General features: G+C 40.5%; 2 protein-coding genes across 3 annotated transcripts; both read left to right on the top strand.

Moving 5' to 3' along the window:
* Positions 1 to 187: 187 nt before the first annotated feature.
* LOC311000311 (retinol-binding protein 1-like) lies at positions 188 to 7,337 on the top strand (the record flags this gene model as incomplete). 2 transcript variants are annotated; one of them, XM_083990991.1, is made up of 4 exons in its annotated part: positions 188 to 260; positions 787 to 965; positions 1,697 to 1,798; positions 3,220 to 3,270. In XM_083990991.1, 4 exons carry the CDS (start codon positions 188 to 190, stop codon positions 3,268 to 3,270), a joined length of 405 nt encoding a protein of 134 aa, XP_083847117.1. The 2 variants fall into 2 exon arrangements, with proteins under 2 accessions (XP_083847117.1, XP_083847116.1); XM_083990990.1 differs by lacking the exons at positions 188 to 260; positions 787 to 965; positions 1,697 to 1,798; positions 3,220 to 3,270 and adding exons at positions 5,578 to 5,736; positions 6,098 to 6,276; positions 6,904 to 7,005; positions 7,233 to 7,337.
* Positions 7,338 to 12,302: 4,965 nt separating this feature from the next.
* copb2 (COPI coat complex subunit beta 2) lies at positions 12,303 to 20,501 on the top strand. The gene is made up of 22 exons (XM_083991152.1): positions 12,303 to 12,417; positions 12,882 to 13,019; positions 13,702 to 13,788; positions 13,972 to 14,098; positions 14,226 to 14,374; positions 14,517 to 14,663; positions 14,836 to 14,935; positions 15,027 to 15,169; positions 15,899 to 16,098; positions 16,262 to 16,372; positions 16,494 to 16,582; positions 16,681 to 16,787; positions 16,929 to 17,072; positions 17,243 to 17,373; positions 17,497 to 17,704; positions 17,870 to 17,980; positions 18,107 to 18,321; positions 18,427 to 18,565; positions 18,702 to 18,839; positions 19,446 to 19,523; positions 19,647 to 19,802; positions 20,027 to 20,501. The coding sequence occupies exons 1-22, from the start codon at positions 12,415 to 12,417 to the stop codon at positions 20,120 to 20,122; spliced, it is 2,817 nt and encodes a 938-aa protein (XP_083847278.1). The 5' UTR covers positions 12,303 to 12,414; the 3' UTR covers positions 20,123 to 20,501.
* The last annotated feature ends 1,553 nt before the right edge of the window (positions 20,502 to 22,054 follow it).

Below are 22,054 nucleotides of genomic sequence, written 5' to 3'. Positions count from 1 at the left end.
GTGGGGTTACATGGTGTGGATTGTGGGAGGGGAGTGGGAGGTGCCAGGGACAGGTAATCGGATTAAAGTGAATTTGGTTCAAATTGAGGCTTTTGAAGGCAGGTTCTGCATTCCAACGCCAGTGGCCATCCACAGCAGACCTCCTCACTCACTGAAACTAAAGAAACTCAGCAAAGACACAGCCAACATGCCTGTTGATCTGAATGGATATTGGAAAATGATTTCCAATGAAAACTTCGAGGAGTACCTGAAGGCTCTCGGTGAGTTTGTTAGGAGCTTTTGTAGAAAGAGATGACGGGCTTTTAGTGCTATAGGAACAAGTCTCATATCACTTCTGCATTGGAATATACGTATTGAAATTTATCTAGATGTAAATGTCAGTCGCCGTATTTAGATTAGTATGCAAATACAATCCTGTAGTATTTATAAAGAGACTCTCCACTTCTGGTAGTGAGATTACAGGCAGTTTGTTTCATATCGTACATTATTACCAAAATAAAGGAGGTGCAAATTTGCTGCAAGGTATCATTTTTTCCCCAGTCTCTTTTATAGAGTAGTTCTAACTGTTAACAGGAACAGCAGACTGGTCTTTTATCTTCATATAAATATTCTACTTAACCACAAAATACACATTAGACTGAAAAAAAAAAAAAAATCTCATAAAACAACTTCCTTTAGCAAGTTTTTATAGCTATGCGTACCATCCTTAAGTCTTGCACCCTGCTTCTTACTGCCCCTGTCCTGTTTCTCATTCATCTTCCACCTTGCCTGGCGGACTTGTCCCAGATGTAAATGTTGCCATCAGGAAGATTGCGACTCTGTTGAAGCCTGACAAGGACATCACCCACGAGGGGGACCATATAGTCATCAAAACCCTCAGCACCTTCAAAAACTACAACATGGACTTCCATGTGGGCAAAGAGTTCGAGGAGGATCTGTCCGGGGTGGATGACAGGAAATGCATGGTGAGTACCCGAACAAGTGTATTCTGAGGGGATTTAATACATTTTAATGAATATATACATGATGTTCTTAACTTATGGCAAACCAGCTTTGCCACTAGTTTGACATTTAAGTTAAATTACACTGCTGCAGGTGTGTCGACCAATGACATAAACACATCTGCTATGGGTGCAGAACCTGGGGGTGTATGAAGTGACTTTTCTCTGTGGCACCTCTCTAGACTATAATGAGCATATGGTGACCACACAAGAACTTTCCACCTGACTGTAAAACTTCCCAAACTTTTCAGACCACTGCCAGTGAACTGTTGTAATTAAGACGGATATTGATGCAAAAGGAACGGCGAAGGTATCGAGAAATAAGTCAAGGTTCACATTTATTTGATCAGATTGTGTCAATGAATACTGAATAGGCTCAAAGATTATCTGTGGTCTCATTTGAAAAACCCCTTTTTGTATGCTGATAGGCTGATTCTAGATAAGCTATAAGCTGTTTGGAGGGTGGAAAAGAGAGAGAGTCACGTGTCTGTATGTGGTGATTTTATCTGAGTAATTATTTTAAGAGGGATGGAGGAAGACATGGCCTCTCACTCAGCATGTCAAATATGTTTCAATCTTTATGTTTAAAAGAGGAAACATGTGCTTACATTTCACATCTGAGTGAAAACCTCCACCGATGCACCATGAATTACAATCACACCTGTGTCTCCCCCTGACCTGTGACCCTGACACAGACCACTATCTCCTGGGACGGAGACAAGCTGGTGTGTGTGCAGAAGGGAGAGATTGAAGGAAGAGGCTGGACCCACTGGGTGGAAGGAGATGAGCTTCATTTGGTAAGAAAACATCAGTTCCTCCCATGAATATTAATATGTGCAGTTTGGACACTTCAATCCAAATCCAGAATGCCTCTCAGCACTGTATGTGCTGTGCATATATTTTTATATCTGACTCCGCCGGTATGAATTAGCCCACCAGCTGCAGCAGTAATAACATTTTACTGTGTGAGGTGCATGCACACCGGAAATGTAGTTTGTCAATGTTACAAGAATGTGACTATAATTCATTTACTGTCAAATGAATCATGTTTCCACGTAAGAAACAGCGTCTGAGGATATGGTTTCAACTCAAGGAAACATAATACAGATTCATAAATCCTGAGTTTCAGTTCTTCTACCTGGTTAAAGAAGAAGATTGATGCAAAAATAATGCATAGACTAAAAAGTAAATGCAAAACTGTCCAGTTTCTGCAACTCATTTGTTTCATTCTCATTTCTTCATGACCTGAGATCTCTGGTAGTGGAGCAGGCATCATTATTACCATCATCCACCACTGCGGTGTCACTATCTTGACTTTGCGAATCTAATTTCTGTTAGAAGGACTTCAGAAGTTTTTTTTTCTTTTTCTTTAAAACAACTGTTCTGTGAAATTTATACTGTGGCCCCAGTGTGGCCTGTAATGAAAGCATTAGCATCTGAAAAGACTTTAAAGTAATGACTTGCACATTACCATTTTCATTAGTTCAGCATTATCAGATTTCCCTCTGTATGATTACTGCTATCAAAGCTAAGCAAAAATAATCAGCCAAATTATTTAGTTTAAGTGGTGCCAACAGATGTTTTCAATCAGCCGCCATGAAATTAGTTATTAGTGAAAAGTTCCCAGGAGCTGGAGGTGGGTTTGAATGTAGAGCAACAGTGGCCTCTGGTGGTGGAAGCTGTCAGTGTCCTGGGATTTATTTTCTGCATCAAAGGATTAAATGTTCCTTTGTGGTTTCTAGAAATTTCTCCTGCTTCTTTTCATTTTAATACACACTAGAAAAATACAGAGTCTGGAAGTTGACCTCTGCTCATGATGAGGCCACGTATATTTCGGAGATACATGGTTTACAGTGGCTAATGTGGAAAGCTATTATGATGATTTAAAAAAATAGAGCCAATGTTTGTCCAAGCCTTTAGTTACTGTTGCTATGTCAACCTCTGGTTCAAAACATTTGGGTGTCCCATAGAGACAGACGATAAGGTCCTGATTGGCCAATAATTTAAGCAATTCCCCTTGGTACTGTCAACACACACAATTAATTAAAACATGCTGAGCAACTCTCATTATGTACCATGCCAGGGCTGACTGTATAAATCAGATTTGTTCGCAGGAGGCTCGTAAGCAAGAATATATAGGCTCTCTCTATATATATATATATTCTGAATCTTTTAGAATCATTATCAAAAACTTAACATTTTCTTCTATTGTTTACAGGAGCTGAGAGCTGGAGGAGTTGTTTCCAGGCAGGTCTTCAAGAGGACCTGAGCTGTCTCTACCTGGGTGAGGCAGTGCCACTGGTTGGCATTGGCTCACAAAGACACACCTGACACATCCCCTGCCCCTGACACACCCCACCATCTGTTTCCCCTTTGTGCCATTTCTACATCTCTCCATGTATACATCTGCCAGTGTCATATCTATTACTTTGTTGAATTTTTTTGTTGTTAGAGGTCATTTTTATTTCATCAAAGCTGTTGCCTTACTCTGTCAAAGCCAATCCATAGACAGTACGGTAAAGGGCAGGTTAGCGTGTGGATCGTGTAACATCACAAAATGCAATCCGGCATATTTATCTCAGGGTGGGCGCTCCTTTGATTAAAAGTGTTTAGATGTGTTGGATGTAAGCATAGGTGTAGCTGATCAGATGGGCGAGCCAGACTGATAACTCAACACACTGAAGTGACTGATGGAAGTGAAGAGAATATCAATATAACACCTGGAAAAAAGGTTGCAAGTTCCTTTATGGCTCTTGGAATGATTGTTATGACTGAAAATCGATGATCTGAGTTTGGTTGAGGACTGTGAGCTTCTTGGCTATTGATGCTTAGTGTCTCTACAATGGATATCAATATTGTATGTATATATACTAAATCCCTCCCAAATCACTTGGGACTGTGCAATTGATAGCAAAAGGAATCATCAATCAATAAATGAAACAGTGCTCAACAATGTCAGTTGTGTTTTTTCTGTGTAATTAATCCTTTTTGGATCTTAACTTTCTCAAGCTGGTTGAAAAACAAATTGTTTTGATTGGCAGGTCCGCCCAGCTGTTATACAACCAAACATTGAAATGAGCCCTTCTTATTTTATTGAAGTTAAGCCTGAGAAGCTCCTTTCATCTGAAAATGTCTTTCAAGACATGCATGAGGAATCTAAGGGCCTTTACTTAAGAATTTCAAAAGTGAAGAAGCGAAGCCTGCGGAGCTTCAGCCAGACAACTTGAGCCACGCTGTGCTCTGAATCAGTTCATCTGCGAGCTCGCTTCGTGCATTGCCATTGCAGTGTACAAGCTGTCCAACTCACTTGCTCATTCTTTGCTACTGCTGCCACTGCTGCTGCTCACCCTGCTGTTCTGCCTCCTGCTGCCTCTTGTGCATTCACACCCCGCCGCCACCACCCCGGCTTCTACCTGCAGCCCCTGTTTATTTATGGTTCCCCAGGGGGTTGTTATTGATCTCTCCCTGCTCTTCCTTTGGCTGGTTCAAAAAATTATGCAGGCAGGGAGGGGTCCAAACAGGGTCTGATGCAAGAGTAAAATCTACATTTACATTTTTTTACTCAATAAAACATTTCTGTGGAATTTGGGGGTTGTCTGGCTCAAGGGCTGTTACTCAGCTCTCATTTTGATCAACAAACGGCGCAAAATTTTAAGCCACAGCTCAGTTCAGTTGAAGTGACACTAGACTTTTGGATAAAGTATTAGACACCTTGTGTTCAGTTGAAACGTGACTCATGTTTACTGGTGGTGACGAAAAGAGTGTTAACAAGTTATAGTCTTCTATTAGTAATTATTTATTTGACGATATTTGTCACTGAAGACTTGAAATGCTTGGAGCAGCAACATTTGTTCACTGTGAATCCTTAATGCATGTGGATGCCATTAAAATCTAGAGTGGAAATAGTGGACTGATATTGTAAATTTAATTAGGATAGCTGAATACATGCCATAAATATCATCATGTCATAAATATAATCACAATTTGGATTTGATATGATATGAATTAACCTAGGTGTAATTCAAAGAAATTCACACAAGTTATCTTTTACTTTTGGGGGAAAACCTGACTAAAATGAATTGCAATGCAAAAAAGGTTATCTGTTTATTATATGATATATCTTTTTAGCTTACTGTAGGCTACTATTTATTTCCATTTAAACAGCATTTTCTTTTTTTTGAGAGACTGAACTTCAATAACCTTTGTGCTCAAAGTTCAGATATCCCAGAAAAAGTTCAAATAAAGACTTCACTGTTGGCAGATGTTACAAAATAGGTTCTTCTGTGTGCACGTTGTACACCTCAGCAGTATCTGCATGGGTAGTGGGTGAAGGTACAAGAGAGAGAGAGGGTGGTGGTTGGGGCATGTACAATATGTACGTGTGTGTGTGGGGGGGGGGGGGGGGGGGGAGCACCCACATATGCCTGAAGTAACCTCCCCCCAAAGAGAGTATGTATAGAGCCAGAAAGAAAAGGGTGAGTCCTCCCCTTCCCCCTCCAAAACAACTGCCCCTGCCCCTGCCAATCCCCTTTGAGCTATAAACTCACTTATCAATAGTTCTCTGCCCTCATGCCTCTGACTTGCATAAAAGCAGGGGGAGACCCTGCACCTTCCCCCTACACTGTCTAAAGTCTACACACACCAGCGTCACCAGCTGCCACCATGCCTGCAAACTTCAATGGAAAATGGATACTGGAAACCAATGACAAATTTGAGGAATATTTAAAAGTATTAAGTAAGAAACTTTTTTATATCAATGGGTTTAATTTTGTCTAAGTTATGTAGTTGCAGTAGTGTTTTTACAGGTTGGCCAAATAGCAAAATCATGTAGTTTCATGCTCGCTTATTCTTTCCTGTTGAGGCAGAACTTTCTGCCTTCGTGCTGTTATCGACATTGGAGTTTATGACAAACTGTATTTGCACTAGGCCTACAGGTTCTTGTTCAGTACAACTATAAATACTGATATTATTCACATTGAACAATCATGCTTAGTCAACTACATTATTTATATCTAATCATGTACATTAGGTATAAATCAAATGATGTGACAACTCTGGATTACCTGTATAATCAAGTTTTTATATTTTGGGCCCAGATATTGATTTTGCTACAAGGAAAATTGCCATCTCCCTGTCTCAGACCAAAGTGGTTGTCCAAGATGGAGACAACTTTAACTTCAAAACACTGAGCACCTTCAGGAATTATGAGCTGGGCTTCACCGTAGGGGTGGAGTTCGATGAGTGCACCAAGGGACTAGACAACCGAAATATAAAGGTGGGTTCACCTCGTGAATGGAGTCCTTGAAGTGGCGTGAGTCAGAGATAGTTTATCTGATGAGGCGATACAGATAAGTGCATCCAGGGAATGATTTTTCTGTAGTGCATGTGTGACATCAGTGCTAAAAGCATCAATAATAATGTGTTGGTGACAGAAAATTGAACAGTGAAGATGAATGGTTACATTAAATGCCACATAATATAAATTGTTTACATCTAAAGCTGAACGATATGAAATGACTTGATACACATGCTGCACAAACTGACCTGCCAGTGGTTCAACAGATGTGCACACACAGGCACTTTAGTACATACATCCTTCATTATCAAGAAAATAGGAGACACTGTAAGAAAGTAAAAGCACATTTTACATCACTTAAAATCCATGATCATGTGTTACTCTGGTTGCTATTAACTGATAGTGTGTTCAATACAGTATCCTAGAGAGACTTCACATTGACACAGTATATTTGTGTAGTGATAACATTGGTCACTCAAGAGAAGCACGCAGTTGTAGTCAGTGACATACATGTAGGTGGATTTCCTATAAGCACAATAGGTCAACTTTATATTTTATGTGTAGAAGTATGTTTATCGTTTACTGAACAGCCCATATGTTGTGTAGTGCCTGGTGAGCTGGGAGGGGGACAAGCTGGTGTGCACCCAGAAAGGAGAGAAGGCCAACCGAGGCTGGAAACACTGGATCGAAGGGGACAAACTCTACTTGGTGTGTTGACTGTAATTAGACTTTTGTAAAAGATCTGAACTAGAACATGGGCTAACTGAATTATTATTAAAAAATAAATTGGATGGGAAACAGATGGCAAATATTGTACAGCAGAATTTTAATGTTCCGTCTGTTGCAATAATGCCTTTTTTTTCTTTTTCTTTTTTTTTTACCAAATGCGCTACAATATATTAACAAATGTATTTTCCTCTCCTCTTCTCTGACAGGAGCTGACATGTGAAGATGTAGTTTGCCTTCAAGTGTTCAAGAAAAAAGAATAAAAAGAAAATATTTGTTTTAGTTTTCAATAAATAAAGGTGCTTTTAAGACTACATGTTATTATTATAAATGCACTTCAGGGCAGATTTCATTTGAAAGATTCACGTGTAGATTCTATTGATCACCAAAGTCTGCATTAGCACATGTTCTCACCTAATTATTATTACGTATATTATGTGTTTATCCTTTCCCCCACTTAACTCAACCTTGACAAAGTCTGTTTTCCTTGTGCCCCTTTATCTATAAGACTGTGTATGATAGCAGCGGCTCTGTAAACACAGTCATAGTAGAAGCTGAACAATGTGTAACAGTGTGAAGGTTCTTATGACCTGAACTCTTGCAGTGTTAGTGACATTTTGTGAAACAAGAAGAGTTAGAATTAAAACTCCTTCATGTGTATGATTAAGTAAAAGTAGTATTATCACATTGGGAATTGTTGGCCATTTAAACTATCAATCATAAAAAAAACCACATATATGGGCCTTTACTCGGACATCTCAATTCTGTGTGGAGAAAAAACTTGTCTTTGTTGTCCTTGTCTCATGGTCAGTTATCCTAGTTCGGTTCCTGTTTGTTAAATCCACAATAAAAGCACTGTAACAAACAGTAACCTTAATTCAGATCCATCTTCACTGTCTCCATCACTCACCGTGCACAATGCTGGAAGGACACTGAAGCATCCCCTGGCTCGATCTGGTCTTACTCCTTGTCTTGTTATGGTTCCTTTTTCACTCACTCACTGAGGGAGAGAGAGAGAGATGTTACCATAACTTTAGAGGACATAAGACTCACATTAATTCCCCTTATATATATACCATAAGTTTTAACTCCTAATCTTAACTCTTGTCTTCATATGACATTTTAGCTAATAACATTAAGCCTTGTTCTCTTGCTGTTTGTTATTGACAGAGATCTCCCCCTCTTGGCATCACAGCCTGGCACTAATAAAGGTGACACATGCAGCAACAGCACCTACGTAAATCCATTTTCAACTGTCTTCATCTGCATCTGTCTCTCTGATGCCCCACTCACCGAGCACATGCAGCTGTTGTAACGTTGCAGCATCTCCTGGTTTCAGACACAGTCCTTGCAGCATACACAGTACAGTATGTCATATTTTCTCAGTCCATGTTTTATGTGGAGTATGCTGCTGAGTATCTTCTTCCATTCTGTTCCTGAGTTGTGACTTGAGCAGATTCATGTGGGAGAATGTTTGTTTTATGTCTGCATTGCTCAAAGGCATTGCAATCAAAGCCAGAGCAAGTTCTTTGAAGGTCTGGTCTCCACTGCTCTTTGTAAGGGAGCAGTGAAACCCCAAACTCCTCTGCTCAACTGTCTCTCTTGTTTGTGCATGTGGTACAATACAGCCTCCTACTGTGTTGCAAGAGCTACAAGATCAGTGGAGTAGAGCTTTCGCACTGAGAAGGGCAATCAATTTGCTTGTGAAGGAATGATAGTCAGACTAAACAGTCATTCATTTGCAAAGCTGATGTTGAGCCTGTTGAATTCTTGATCATGGCATCTTTGCTGGTCTTTTATTAGCTGACAGTGACGCTTTCCTTCATCCCTACTGATTGAGTATGTGCAAACAGTGATGGATGGAAAACCACTATATATGAGACTGGTGAGGCTTTGCATCTTAACCCTAACCTCAGTGGTAAAGAGTTCTGTGTCAAAACCATTGTGAGAATGAAAAACTGGAAAACTACTGCATGGACGTGTCTTGAAGCTTTTGTTTACACACAGGTGTAAAGGAACGATGCACACACTTCAGCAGCCAAAGATGCACACATAGTTGTAGAATCAGTGCTCTCATTAATCATACGGGAGTATTGGTGGTGTTCAATACCCTTCCAGGATTCTTTGAACATGCTTGGAGCCATTTCATGGTTGATTACACCGTGCTCGCTATGGTCCAGTGCATTTTGACATCTTTATCACAAGTAGACCCAATTAACTTGCAGAGATGGTTACCAGATATAATGAATTGTGACAGGCTATGTTGGTTGGTACTGTACCTTCAACCGGTCTTGTCTTGTTTTGCTTTGAGACCATAAATCCAATGTCCAAGAACAAGATTAGCACGTTCTGAATGCATTTCACATTTGCAGAATCTGAACACTTTGAATAATCCTTTGTGTAATGGCACTTGAGTTCTGATCCTGTCTTTTTTGTCCATTTGTCTCTGTAATTGTTAGCAAAGTAAGTAGTTAAAGAAATTATTTGAATTTCTGTGGCATTTGTTTTGATTGCATTATAATGTGCTGGATAATACACAGTACAAATGTTTTGCATGTTTCCTATTCTTATTTTTCTGTTAATCCCACTGGATACTGAATTAAAATCTAGAACATTATTTTAGATTTAAAATTATACAATGTTATCCCGCCATCCCCTTCATTGATATTATTATATATGTAACAACTATATTATCATTTCTTTTTAGAAGTGTCTTCTTCAAAATACTTTGAAATGATGTATCAGTGTCATGTGGTCCATGGGGAACGTTGCAGGACGTTTCACATAAAAAACATGTTAAAGAAGACAATTAAGCTGACATTAATCTTTAGTAAAATGTCACGTAACACACAGTAATGTTAGTTACTTCCCTTAGCACCACAGGAATAAATTGGTAACAGTAGCCTAGTAGTAGAGTACAGACATCAATGTGCTTTGTATCTTGGGACTCAGGATGGAGGAGTGTGGGAGAGCCATAACACAGTACGATGCTCAGGATGTCCTAGTGGAGATACAGAGATGGACCTTCTCATTGTTGAGCTGCTCATCACACTTCAGAGGGAAGCTTACAGGGCTGCTCCTTCTTCACATGTAAGTTTATATTATATTTCTTGCCGTGTGTTTTAAACATTGAATGCCATATCTGTTCATTCAAAGCAGATTAACTGAGAATACTTCATAAGGCCACTTATTTTACCTATAGGTTATACTCACTCAATGTTTCTGATTATTGATTGTTGTTTGTTTGTTCTAACCCAGAGAGGGGAACAGAGGCTATCCAGGGAAAGGATGTCACCAAGAAGACGCCTATGATGGTCCAGAAGATGCCTGCCACATGGGACTTCATAGGCATTGCCCCATTAAACCAGTAGAGACTTATCATCAGTTCTGTAAGCATGTAATGTTATTGTACATCCCTGAGTTATTTTGATTTTTCTCTCTGTCGTTGTTTTAGAGAAGCAACACTGGAATAAACCCAGGGAGAGGAACAACGACCAGCAAGGTGATGATCATCTCTCCCTGACCGAGAAGATTCCTCTTTAAATCAGGACTGTCCACATATACCCAGACAAAGATGAACATGCATCTACACCTCACAGAACTCTGTAAGAGGTAAATTCAATTCTGAGGTAAAGCACACGCCTACTGCACAGATATCTTCTAAGAGGAAACACAAGCTCTGTTTTCATGTTCGCTAAGGGGCAATTTGAGTTAAATGACATTGTTTCCCGCAGACACTATTTGGCTGTTTTTATTTTGTTACTTAGAATATTTTTGGCTTGTTCATCTGGGATGTCTAACAGTAGTTATGTTGACACTGCTTGTCTAAATAAACATTTGTGTGATTTGCATCCTTTTTATGTTGTTTATTGATTATTTACCTGTCAGAACAATACAGTAACTCTCATTTTAACTGCATTGAAAATTGAGATTTAGATATTATAAACCGCTACACTGAGTCACTTATGCCTGTTAACATTGAACGGTGAACATTTTTTTAAATAAAGAATTTATATTTTGAAATAACTGTTGTTCCAGTTTTTATTGATCTTTTTTTTTTTTTTTTTTTAAATAGGATTACAGTAGTGTACTGTTAAATTAGTTCATTTACAGTAACAGACTGTATTACATAATTACAGTAACATCAAGTTACTGTAAAAGTGAAATACAGTAGTAGCACTGTAAAACTATATTGCCAGTAAGTTACTGTAAAAACCCTCTGAAATGTCTAACGGTGTAGGACCTTATTTTTTTAAAAGGGTCCTATGTTTCCCGGTCACATACAAAGCGGGGAACATACTGTAGGACCCGGGGAACATAGGGATGATCCCCCACGAGCCATCCCACCACCCCAACCAAGCTCCAGTATCCCTTACATTTCAAAATCACTAGGCCTAGGCTACTTGTCAACCACTTACAAATTACAATTGGCTTTATGCACAGCTCCACTACTCCCTGAACTTCAGTCAGCTCCTTTAATTCCTGTCTTTCATTATTGGACATATTCAATAATCCAGGTGTGTCTGATCATTGTTGTTATGACTACTGAGGTCAGGCACCCCTGGACATTTTTGCCTAAATGAAAACACAAAAGGGTATATCAGGAGGGAACACAAGGCCTAATTTTCAGTGAAAAAAAATGTTAGAAATGTGGGAACATAGGGCTGTGGGAACATAGGAATGATCCCGTTCATCCCCCCCCCCCCCCTTTTCCCTCTGGTATGCTATGTATGTAAGACATTTTCATAAAATAACATAGGTACAAAGGTTATTTATGAAGAAACCAGTTTAAATTGTGTGTGAATTTTATACGGGAACCAAGGTTTGAACGATGATCATTAGCTACCTTCCTGGGATGATAATATCCATTGTACAGTTTAACTTTTTTTTTTATATATATATATTATTATTTTGTTATTACTATATTATTATTAGGCGACATTTGACCTAGTGACTGTGTGACTAGGTCATAAAAATGCTATTTTCTTCATAACACAAACTGAAAAAAAAAAAAATAGGCTACATAACGTGATTCAGAGGGACTCAACTGATAAAATAATATGCCTTATACAACTCCAAAATAAATTGGGCACAAACGGGTTAAAGCCAGTATAATGATCTAGGATAATCCTTGCTTGTCACAGTGCACGGGTTCACATGGGCCACACTCCCAAAACAGATGAACAGTCTCTGTATGACAACGACAGAAAGCACTGTGAGCTGTTCGCCCATGTCACGTCACCACTTTCACAGCGCAACTCACGCGAGATTTGGTTTCAGGAAGTTCCACGTCAGTATCAAGTAGCCTGTCCTGTCCACTGAAATCGCAACATTTGGACCCCGACTGCAACACATTTATCTCATTTAATTGCGACATCACAGGGATAAAACATGGTAAGAGACATTTAAAATGCTTCCCCAATATATTTTGTTTCCTTATATTTGATATTTCATTCTAAAAACGACTGCGAGACTGTCAAATGATACGTTAATGCCTCTCGGAAATAGCTTAGCGGCTAACTAGCTCGACTTAGCTTGTACCTAACCCAAGGCATATTAACCTCTCTAACATTTGCTGCTGCAAGCTGTCTATGTCTCGACATTTGTTTTCACCAGGTTGTTGAATGAATAGTAACAGGGTATAAAGCTAAGTGGTGTTTAGAAACACTGAACCATATCGCATTTGAACGCTATAGCGGTTATTGTTGGCTGTAATGGCAGTAATGAGCTGCTGCTGTTGGAGCTCATTACGTGGACGCTACAGAGCTTTTTCATGACCAAATAAATCCTTGGCCAATCACAATGACAGTTTGAATAGTGCCAACGAAGACACTGATGCCCTGACTCTGTGTTTGTAGCCTCTGAGGCTGGACATTAAGCGGAGGCTGACAGCCAGGTCGGACCGAGTGAAGAGTGTGGACCTTCACCCAACCGAGCCATGGATGCTGGCCAGTCTGTACAACGGCAGCGTCTGTGTGTGGAACCACGAAACACAGGTATGATTAGCCATTCAGTGAGCTATTAATAGAATAATTAAAGCAGAAGTAAGTGATATTTTTGTGTTAATATAAGTCTTAAATAGTTATATCTTCCGACAGCAATCACTTACATAGTGTTTGGTCTGAAACACGGGTCTCTCAGTCCCTCTGCTCTGCTCTGAGCCGAAGAGAAAACTTTTCTCGTATCCTACAGTTTTTATCCAATGAGGAGAGAGAACGGCATGCAGGGCTGTGTGTGCAGCCAAGGGATGCACGTGAATGTGGTGACGTAGGGACGAGGACTGTTATGGTGCGTTCAAGGAAACTCGTAACTCATGTTTTTCCGACCTGTGAAGTCGTACCAGTTCGATCTGGTACGAGTTCACCGGTCGGAAGTTACGAGTGGCCGTTATAGTGACTTTCACAGGTAAAACAGGTCGGAAAAACACGAGTGGGTTGCCTGGAACGCTACAAAGTCGTAAGTCGTGACTTGAAGCTGTAATTTACGGTTTCAAAAGCCTGCCTGGAACGCAGCATTAGCCAAAACGACCGGATCGCTTACTTCTGCTTTAATATAATAATTAAGTTGAAAACTGATGGTTAAAGATCTTTGGGTGAATGACCAATCAAAGGTGGAGTTGACAGACATAATGGCAGTGATGAGGCGTGCAGAACTCAACCCCGTTTCTTTGCTTTCTAGACTCTTGTCAAGACTTTTGAAGTGTGTGACCTTCCTGTCAGAGCCTCTAAGTTTGTGGCAAGAAAGAACTGGGTCATCACAGGAGCGGTGAGTTGTGTCCATTCATCTGTGAGATCAAGACACTGATGGTAGTCAACTATAGCACCAGTTTCTAGCAAGCTAGTGCTTTAAAGAGAGCATGATGTTGAATTTGTTTGACTTGGTGTGGTGTGAGTGTTACACCCATTTGAATCTGAAATATTTATTCTTCCTTTTTTGCCCCCTGCACAGGATGACATGCAAATCCGTGTGTTCAACTACAACACCTTGGAGCGGGTCCACATGTTTGAGGCCCACTCTGACTACATCCGATGTATTGCCGTACACCCGACCCAGCCCTACATCCTAACCAGCAGTGGTATGCTAGTAAATTTATGATTTCATAATTGGTGGTGCACATGGCTTCCTCCAGTGTTACTTCATATCAATGGTGTCAAATGTCAATATAGTTACATACGAATGCATGCCTTTCTGTGTCTGCTCAGATGATATGTTGATCAAGCTGTGGGACTGGGACAAGAAGTGGTCGTGCAGCCAGGTCTTTGAGGGTCACACTCACTACGTCATGCAGATTGTTATCAACCCCAAAGATAACAATCAGTTTGCCAGTGCCTCACTGGACAGGACGATTAAGGTAGGAACACCTGACTGTACTGAGGACTCTCACTGAACTCCTAGCATTGTACTTATATATTAAATATCTTCAGAAATTACAGTATTAAGCACATTTTTTACCTTACACGTGTATATATAACATGTCCTATTGGCTATTACAGGTTTGGCAGCTAGGCTCTTCGTCTCCAAATTTCACTTTGGAGGGCCACGAGAAAGGAGTCAACTGTATCGACTACTACAGTGGAGGAGACAAGCCCTACCTCATCTCAGGGGCTGATGACCGCCAAGTCAAGATCTGGGATTATCAGGTTTGAAAATGTTATTTAACTGGTTATATTCTTACACTTACTTCAAGGAAATATCAAAATAAACAGCTGAATATTAATGTATGTATCCCTCACTGGTTTGCTAGAGCTTCTCTGAGCATCCTTTAGCTTGGTAGCTTTATAAATGTTACAGCTGTTTTCCTCTATGTTGTAGAACAAGACCTGTGTTCAGACTCTGGAGGGCCACGCCCAGAACGTGTCCTGTGTCAGCTTCCATCCAGAACTGCCCATCATCATCACTGGATCAGAGGATGGTGAGGGGACGCCCCACTTGTTCCCACTCTGCACACCAACGTCATCTCCCTCACACCCTCGGTAACGTTTGCGTTATTTGTCACTGTGCAGGTACGGTGCGTATCTGGCACTCAAGCACCTACCGCCTGGAGAGTACACTGAACTACGGCATGGAGAGAGTGTGGTGTGTGTGTGGCCTCAGGGGCTCCAACAACGTGGCACTGGGCTATGACGAAGGCAGCATCATTATCAAGGTGAGTGAAAGAGTAATTCTTTTAAAATCCTTTTGATTGTAAACAACTGACCATGAAACGTGTCTATTGAAGATCACCAATACTAGTTAAACTTGTTTAAACTAAGTGTACAAAAACAAAATTGAGTTAAAGCAGAAGTAAGCGATCCGGTCGTTTTGGCTAATGCTGCGTTCCAGGCAGGCTTTTGAAACCATAAATTACAGCTTCATGTCACAACTTACGACTTTGTAGCGTTCCAGGCAACCCACTCGTGTTTTTCCGACCTGTTTTACCTGTGAAAGTCACTATAACGGCCACTCGTAACTTCTGACCCGTGAACTCGTATCAGATCAAACTGGTACGACTTCACAGGTCGGAAAACACGAGTTACGAGTTTCCTTGAACGCACCATAACAGTCCTCGTCCCTACGTCACCACATTCACGGCGTCCCTTGGCTGCACACACAGCCCTGCATGCCGTTCTCTCTCCTCATTGGATAAAAACTGTAGGATACGAGAAAAGTTTTCTCCTCGGCTCAGAGCAGAGCAGAGTGACTGAGAGACCCGTGTTTCAGACCAAACACTCTATGTAAGTGATTGCTGTTGGAAGATATAACTATTTAAGACTTAGATTAACACAAATATATCACTTACTTCTGCTTTAATATAAAGAATATCATCCACGTAAAACAAAAACATATTTTCTTTCTCTTTCAATCTTTTATGCTTTTTTCTCTCTCTGCTGTGTAGGTGGGTCGTGAGGAGCCGGCCATGTCTATGGACACCAACGGCAAAATCATCTGGGCCAAACACAGTGAAATTCAGCAAGCCAACCTGAAGGCCATGGGTGATGCTGAAATCAAGGACGGAGAAAGGCTGCCACTGGCTGTCAAGGACATGGGCAGCTGTGAGATTTACCCACAAACCATCCAGCACAACCCAAACGGAAGGTACACATACATACACTTATCCCTGAAGCTGATTTTTTGAAATATTTCACAAACAAGTAGACACTAATGCAGTCATCAGTGGAGTAGTGATATATATATATACACCATGTTATATCTGTCAGAGGAGCTCCTTCACTAATGTACACACTTTTATGTGCACCAGGTTTGTCGTGGTGTGCGGCGATGGAGAGTACATCATCTACACTGCCATGGCTTTGAGGAACAAGAGCTTCGGGTCAGCGCAGGAGTTTGTCTGGGCACATGACTCCTCCGAGTAAGTAAACAGAAAAAAGAGATTTTAATGTGGGTAGAGAGATATAGATACGTCCTTACTCTTTATCTCTGGACCAGTGAATTGAAAACCAATTGTGACACTTTAAAAAATGTTTTTACAGATATGCCATCAGAGAAAGCAACAGCATCGTCAAACTCTTCAAAAATTTCAAAGAAAAGAAATCGTTTAAGCCTGACTTTGGAGCTGAAGGTAATATGAACATTGATGTATAGTGGGATTATGGTTTTTGAAGTGCTTTGTTTTCACTTTTTTCCCTCACTGGATATATATTCCTGCTTTTACTGCAGGGATTTATGGAGGCTTCTTGCTTGGGGTGAGGTCAGTAAATGGCCTGGCATTTTATGACTGGGAGAACACAGAGCTGGTCCGCCGCATTGAGATCCAGCCCAAACACGTAAGAGACAGATTTACTTTCCATTCCTAGATCTTTTCTATTCTGCACATTATGAGTATTTGCTTGCTTTTTACTTCCTTACCTGCTTGTCTAATTCTCATCCTCACAACCCACTTTTCTTCTTGTTCATCATACGCACAGATCTTCTGGTCGGACTCTGGTGAGCTGGTTTGCATCGCTACAGAGGAGTCCTTCTTCATCCTGCGTTATCTGTCAGAAAAAGTAGCAGCATCCCAGGAGAACAATGAAGGAGTGACAGAGGATGGCATTGAAGATGCCTTCGAGGTGGGTGTGTGGATGTGGCTCTATACACATGCCATGGTTTTTCATTTCTTCCCAAGCAACAAATACTTGATGAAGCACAGTGCCCTATATTCAGGAAGAAGGGGGTGTGTCTTCACTTTGTCTCACTACTTAACCTTTACAACCTTCCTGTTCTTGTTGTCTTGGTGCAGGTCCAAGGAGAGATCCAGGAGATTGTGAAGACTGGGCTCTGGGTAGGAGACTGCTTCATCTACACCAGCTCTGTGAACAGACTAAACTACTATGTGGGAGGAGAGATTGTCACAATTGCTCATCTAGATAGGTAAGAATACAGAAAGTATTCGCTTGAATTTGAGATTAAAACCAGGACAGTTTGATGTTTGAAGTCTCAACACTAAAGGTTGTCAGCAGCATCTTAGACAACTGCCACCTTGTCTCTCTGCAGGACCATGTACCTGTTGGGTTACATACCAAAAGATGACCGTCTGTACCTGGGAGACAAGGAGCTCAACATCGTCAGTTACTCCCTGCTGGTCTCCGTCCTGGAGTACCAGACTGCTGTAATGAGGAGGGACTTTGGGATGGCTGACAAGGTGCTACCCACAATTCCTAAAGAGCAGCGCACCAGGGTGGCACATTTCCTGGAGAAACAGGTTAGCCAACATTATAGTGTGCTTCTCTTTTCCATGTAACTGCAGTCTGACGCATCATCATTACAAGTTTATAATATAATAATATAATATATAATGTGTTCAGAGATATTTGTTAATGTAATTTCTGATATGTAATTTTAATGAAAGCATTCTTTGTCATTTCAGGGATTCAAGCAGCAGGCATTGGCTGTGTCCACTGATCCAGAGCACAGGTTTGAGTTGGCCTTGCAGCTGGGAGAGTTGAAGATCGCCTATCAGCTGGCTGTGGAGGCAGAGGTAAGAGCATATAGCACATCCTTTTACCACCTGAAAACACAGGCAAACAACAAGCCCAAAGGTCTGTTGGTTGTTTTCATCTCATGCCACCATTTTTTTTTTATATATTTGTCCTTTCTCATGCAGTCGGAACAGAAGTGGAAGCAGCTTGCAGAGCTGGCCATCAGCAAGTGCCAGTTTGGCCTGGCTCAGGAGTGCCTGCACCATGCACAGGACTACGGTGGCCTGCTCCTACTTGCCACAGCCTCTGGCAATGCCACTATGGTGGGCAAGCTGGCTGAAGGGGCAGAGAGGGACGGAAAGAACAATGTGGCCTTCATGACCTACTTCCTGCAGGGGAAGTAAGTATTAAAACGCACAAGACTTGGGGACACAGGAAGACCAATTAAGAAAAAGTCCTGATGATGTGGCTACTGACTGTTTTTCATATTGTCTTCTCTCCAAAGTCTGGATCAGTGTCTGGAGCTTCTGATCAGGACCAATCGACTACCTGAAGCTGCCTTCCTGGCTCGCACCTACCTGCCCAGTCAGGTGTCCCGAGTGGTCAAACTATGGAGGGAGAACCTGGCTAAGGTCAACCAGAAGGTCAGGTCTACTCCACTAATGTCAAATCCTACTACTAGCAGTTCGAGCAAACAATTAAAAAAAAGTATTGGCATGACTTTGGATGTAGATTGTTCCAATCTTGACCATGACACAATGTATTAAATCTTCATTGCAGGCAGCTGAATCTCTAGCAGACCCCACAGAGTATGAGAATCTGTTCCCTGGGTTGAAAGAAGCCTTTGCAGCCGAGTATTATCTGAGAGAGTCCTGCTTGGGCAACTCCAGACCTGCTAAAGATTATCCTCTTGTCACTGTGAGTTTTATGACTTCAAATGTGACATATAAAATGCTGTGTGCAAACAATATTCTCTTGCTGCTCCAAGTTGTAAAAAATGAATTGAACGGAGTCGAACTCGGAAATTACAGGTCGGAAACTCGGGTATCATATCAGAGCTCCGACTTTCCGACTTGACGTCACGACAACATCAAAACATGGCGGCCCTCGTCTTAAACGGTTATAATTTAGACATTTTAAGTTATTTGTTGAGGTTTGAATGCATATTTTTGTGTATTATTGCAGTAGCCTATATGAAATACGTTTATATTAAGCTGTAATTGTTGTATGGTGTGAAATTGCGGTCCTCGTATGTGACGGAAATAACGTTTAACTGTTATCAAGGCTATAACATTGTATGTGCACTCATCTGCGGCATCTCCTCTCCTCCAAAATAAACATAATTTACTGCTGCATTTATTTTTCGTATTCAGCTATGAGCCACAATATGCCAAACTTCCTTCAGGTATCCATGTTTTTTTTCTCCCGAGTTCCTGCAGCGGGAACGCAATGATGTCGGAAGTCGGAAAGTTGTTATGAACGCAGCATCTCTCCTGTAATTTAATGAAGTGAATTGTTTTCCAGCCAAATGAAGACAGGAATATCCTTGAGGAGGCTCAAGGATACGAACCCAAAGGAACCTTCATTCCTCTTGTTTCAAAGGTTTGTCCAAAATTTTCCTCTGACCTTTAACTGACAGTATCCTGATTACATACAATTTGTAGCCAGCTTTATCTTACAAACATTGCAGAGAATTCTTAATTTTTGATTAATTGTGTCCCACAGACAGAGGATGCTGAGGAGTCCACTTCAGTGGCAGCAGCTCCTGTGGTTGCTGCAGCAGTAGTTGCACCTGTGGCGCCTTCACCTGAACCTGCTCCTCCTACAGAAGAGGAAGAAAATGATGAGGAGGAAATCCCTGAGTTTTCACAAAAAGATAAGGTAGGTGTTTGCTTTTCTGTTATTAAAGAATCAGCTTAAAAGAAGTGTAGACCTTTTCAGATTTCTCTCTCTCTTTTTTTTTTTTTTTTTTTAAATGCTTCCCTTCGTACATGAAATGTGATATGGATGATTGTTCATGTATTGTATGGGTAACCACATGTTTTAAAAAAAAATCATTTTAGTCAGTAATACCATAATTGTCTTTAATGTGTGTTTTTACACAGTCTCTGGATGACCTGGAAGTGGACCTGGACAACATGGAGCTGGATGACATCGACACCACAGATGTTAACCTCGACGATGACTTCCTGGATGATTGAGACCCTCTACCACTCTGCTCCCCAGCACTCTTCAGAGCTTATTTAAAACAGAGAAAGAGACCAAACCCCCTCTCCCCCCCTTTTTTTTGTATTTGTATGTAAAAATGTTATTTTGGCATGTCCATCTACCGCAGAGACCGGATATTAGTCGATTATGATGATGATAATGAAGATTATATCAGTGATGATTTATTCTCGGAAGGAAAAAAGTAGACAGATGTCTATTTCTGACTCCATTTTGTACACCATTTATTAATTGTTTTGAAAGTCTTTCACTAACTGTCCATTGAAAGATGTTATATTTACTCTTTGCTTTGCTGCCAGTGTTTTTAGATGGCAAATCAGAGTTCACTGAGTCCAATAAACTGCGGTTGCTGTACATATGCACATTTGCATTGAGAGTCTTAATTCATTAAACGTCTACACACCATAAATATTTTGTGAACACAATTGTGTAGTAGGGCCTTTCATGGCCATTCATGGATTTAAAGTATTGCTTCAGATGCATGAGGACACATTTTTCCTGTGTGTTTCAGCTGTGATGCCGTTTTAAGTAAATTCAAGTTCAGTGATTGATAAAACTGTAAAAACATCCAGTTTTCACAAGTGTCCTCTTCCTCTGACCGATCTTTTATGGAGTACCACAAGGTTCCAAGGGCACATTATAATTTCCCTTATGGGTGTTGTTAAATATCACCTACCACAGATACACAAAAAGATCCTGTATGGCAAAAACTTCCCTCTACTAAACAAGAATAAAACTCAGGCCATAATCTTTCACCCTACATACTGCCTTTCAACCACAATCAGAACTCCTGGGTCTCTGCCATTTAATCAAAACTCCTAAACAATAAATCTCAGTCATATCTTTTATTCTGGTTTAAAATTTGATAAATGAACTTTGGTGCCTGGAGCAGCTTCATCCAGGATTGCCTATAAAATAAAATATTTCCCATCGATCGAGTTATTTGGGATGGATGGGATTGGATCATGGTTTATGCTTTATTTCCTCTCACATTGACTACTGCAATCTCTATACAGTCAGCCTTATCACCCACAGCTAAGAGATCATGTCTCCTTTGTACTGACTGATCATCATCAGTTAACGGTGGAATACAGAATTGATTTTAAGGTTATTTGTGAAGCCTGTGCATATTCTCATTTGTCCAGGTCATAGTATCTCAAAGGAGGTTAAATCGAAAGCAACTGGACTTAGTTATTTAAATAATTCAAATAACTAAGTCCAGTTGCTTTCGATTTAACCTCCTTTGAGATACTGTCCAAAATGCTCTTCCTATCCAGTCAATTCAAAGGGTGATTAAACATTTTTCCATTTTAAGACCTCTTCTTCTTTTAATTATCGTCACAAAGATGTGGCTGGTCACTTCTTGTTTTTTGTACATTGCATATTCCCTGTGCCATGGTTTTGTGTCTTTTATATTTTTAATGTCTATTAACTTACATATATCATCTCATTAGTCTGCGTTTTCTTTGAATATTCCATTGTCAACAAAACATTTTAATCTTCACCTCGGCCACTATTTGTTATTCTTAGATGAAATGAAATTAACAGCCCAAACTAGAGTTTAATTTTTTTTTTTAAAACATGTAGTCTAATTGTTGTAGTGGGTACTGCTTTTTAGGTGGGTACACTGTTCATACAGGTATCATAGACTATAGTTAGATAGTTTTATTGCAGTGGGTGTACTGAAATATAAATGCGTTTTCAGTGGGTATACTGCTGCCTATACCTGCCTATCACATAGAATACACCTATATTCCTATATCCACAATGTGGGTGGCAACTATGGGGGCTGGGGCCTAATGGGCCTAATGCTCTTGTCTGACCGCCTCTGGTGACTCTATGCACTGCATTTTAAGATCTTAAATGATATTTACCCTTGTAATGATTTTCTTAGAAAAAGGTTTAAT

The sequence above is a fragment of the Trachurus trachurus genome (genome assembly GCF_905171665.1).
Source record: "Trachurus trachurus genome assembly, chromosome: 17".
Lineage (NCBI taxonomy): Eukaryota > Metazoa > Chordata > Actinopteri > Carangiformes > Carangidae > Trachurus > Trachurus trachurus.
The sequence above is the reverse complement of the archived record's forward strand: the minus strand, read 5'-3'. Positions and strand labels throughout refer to the sequence as shown.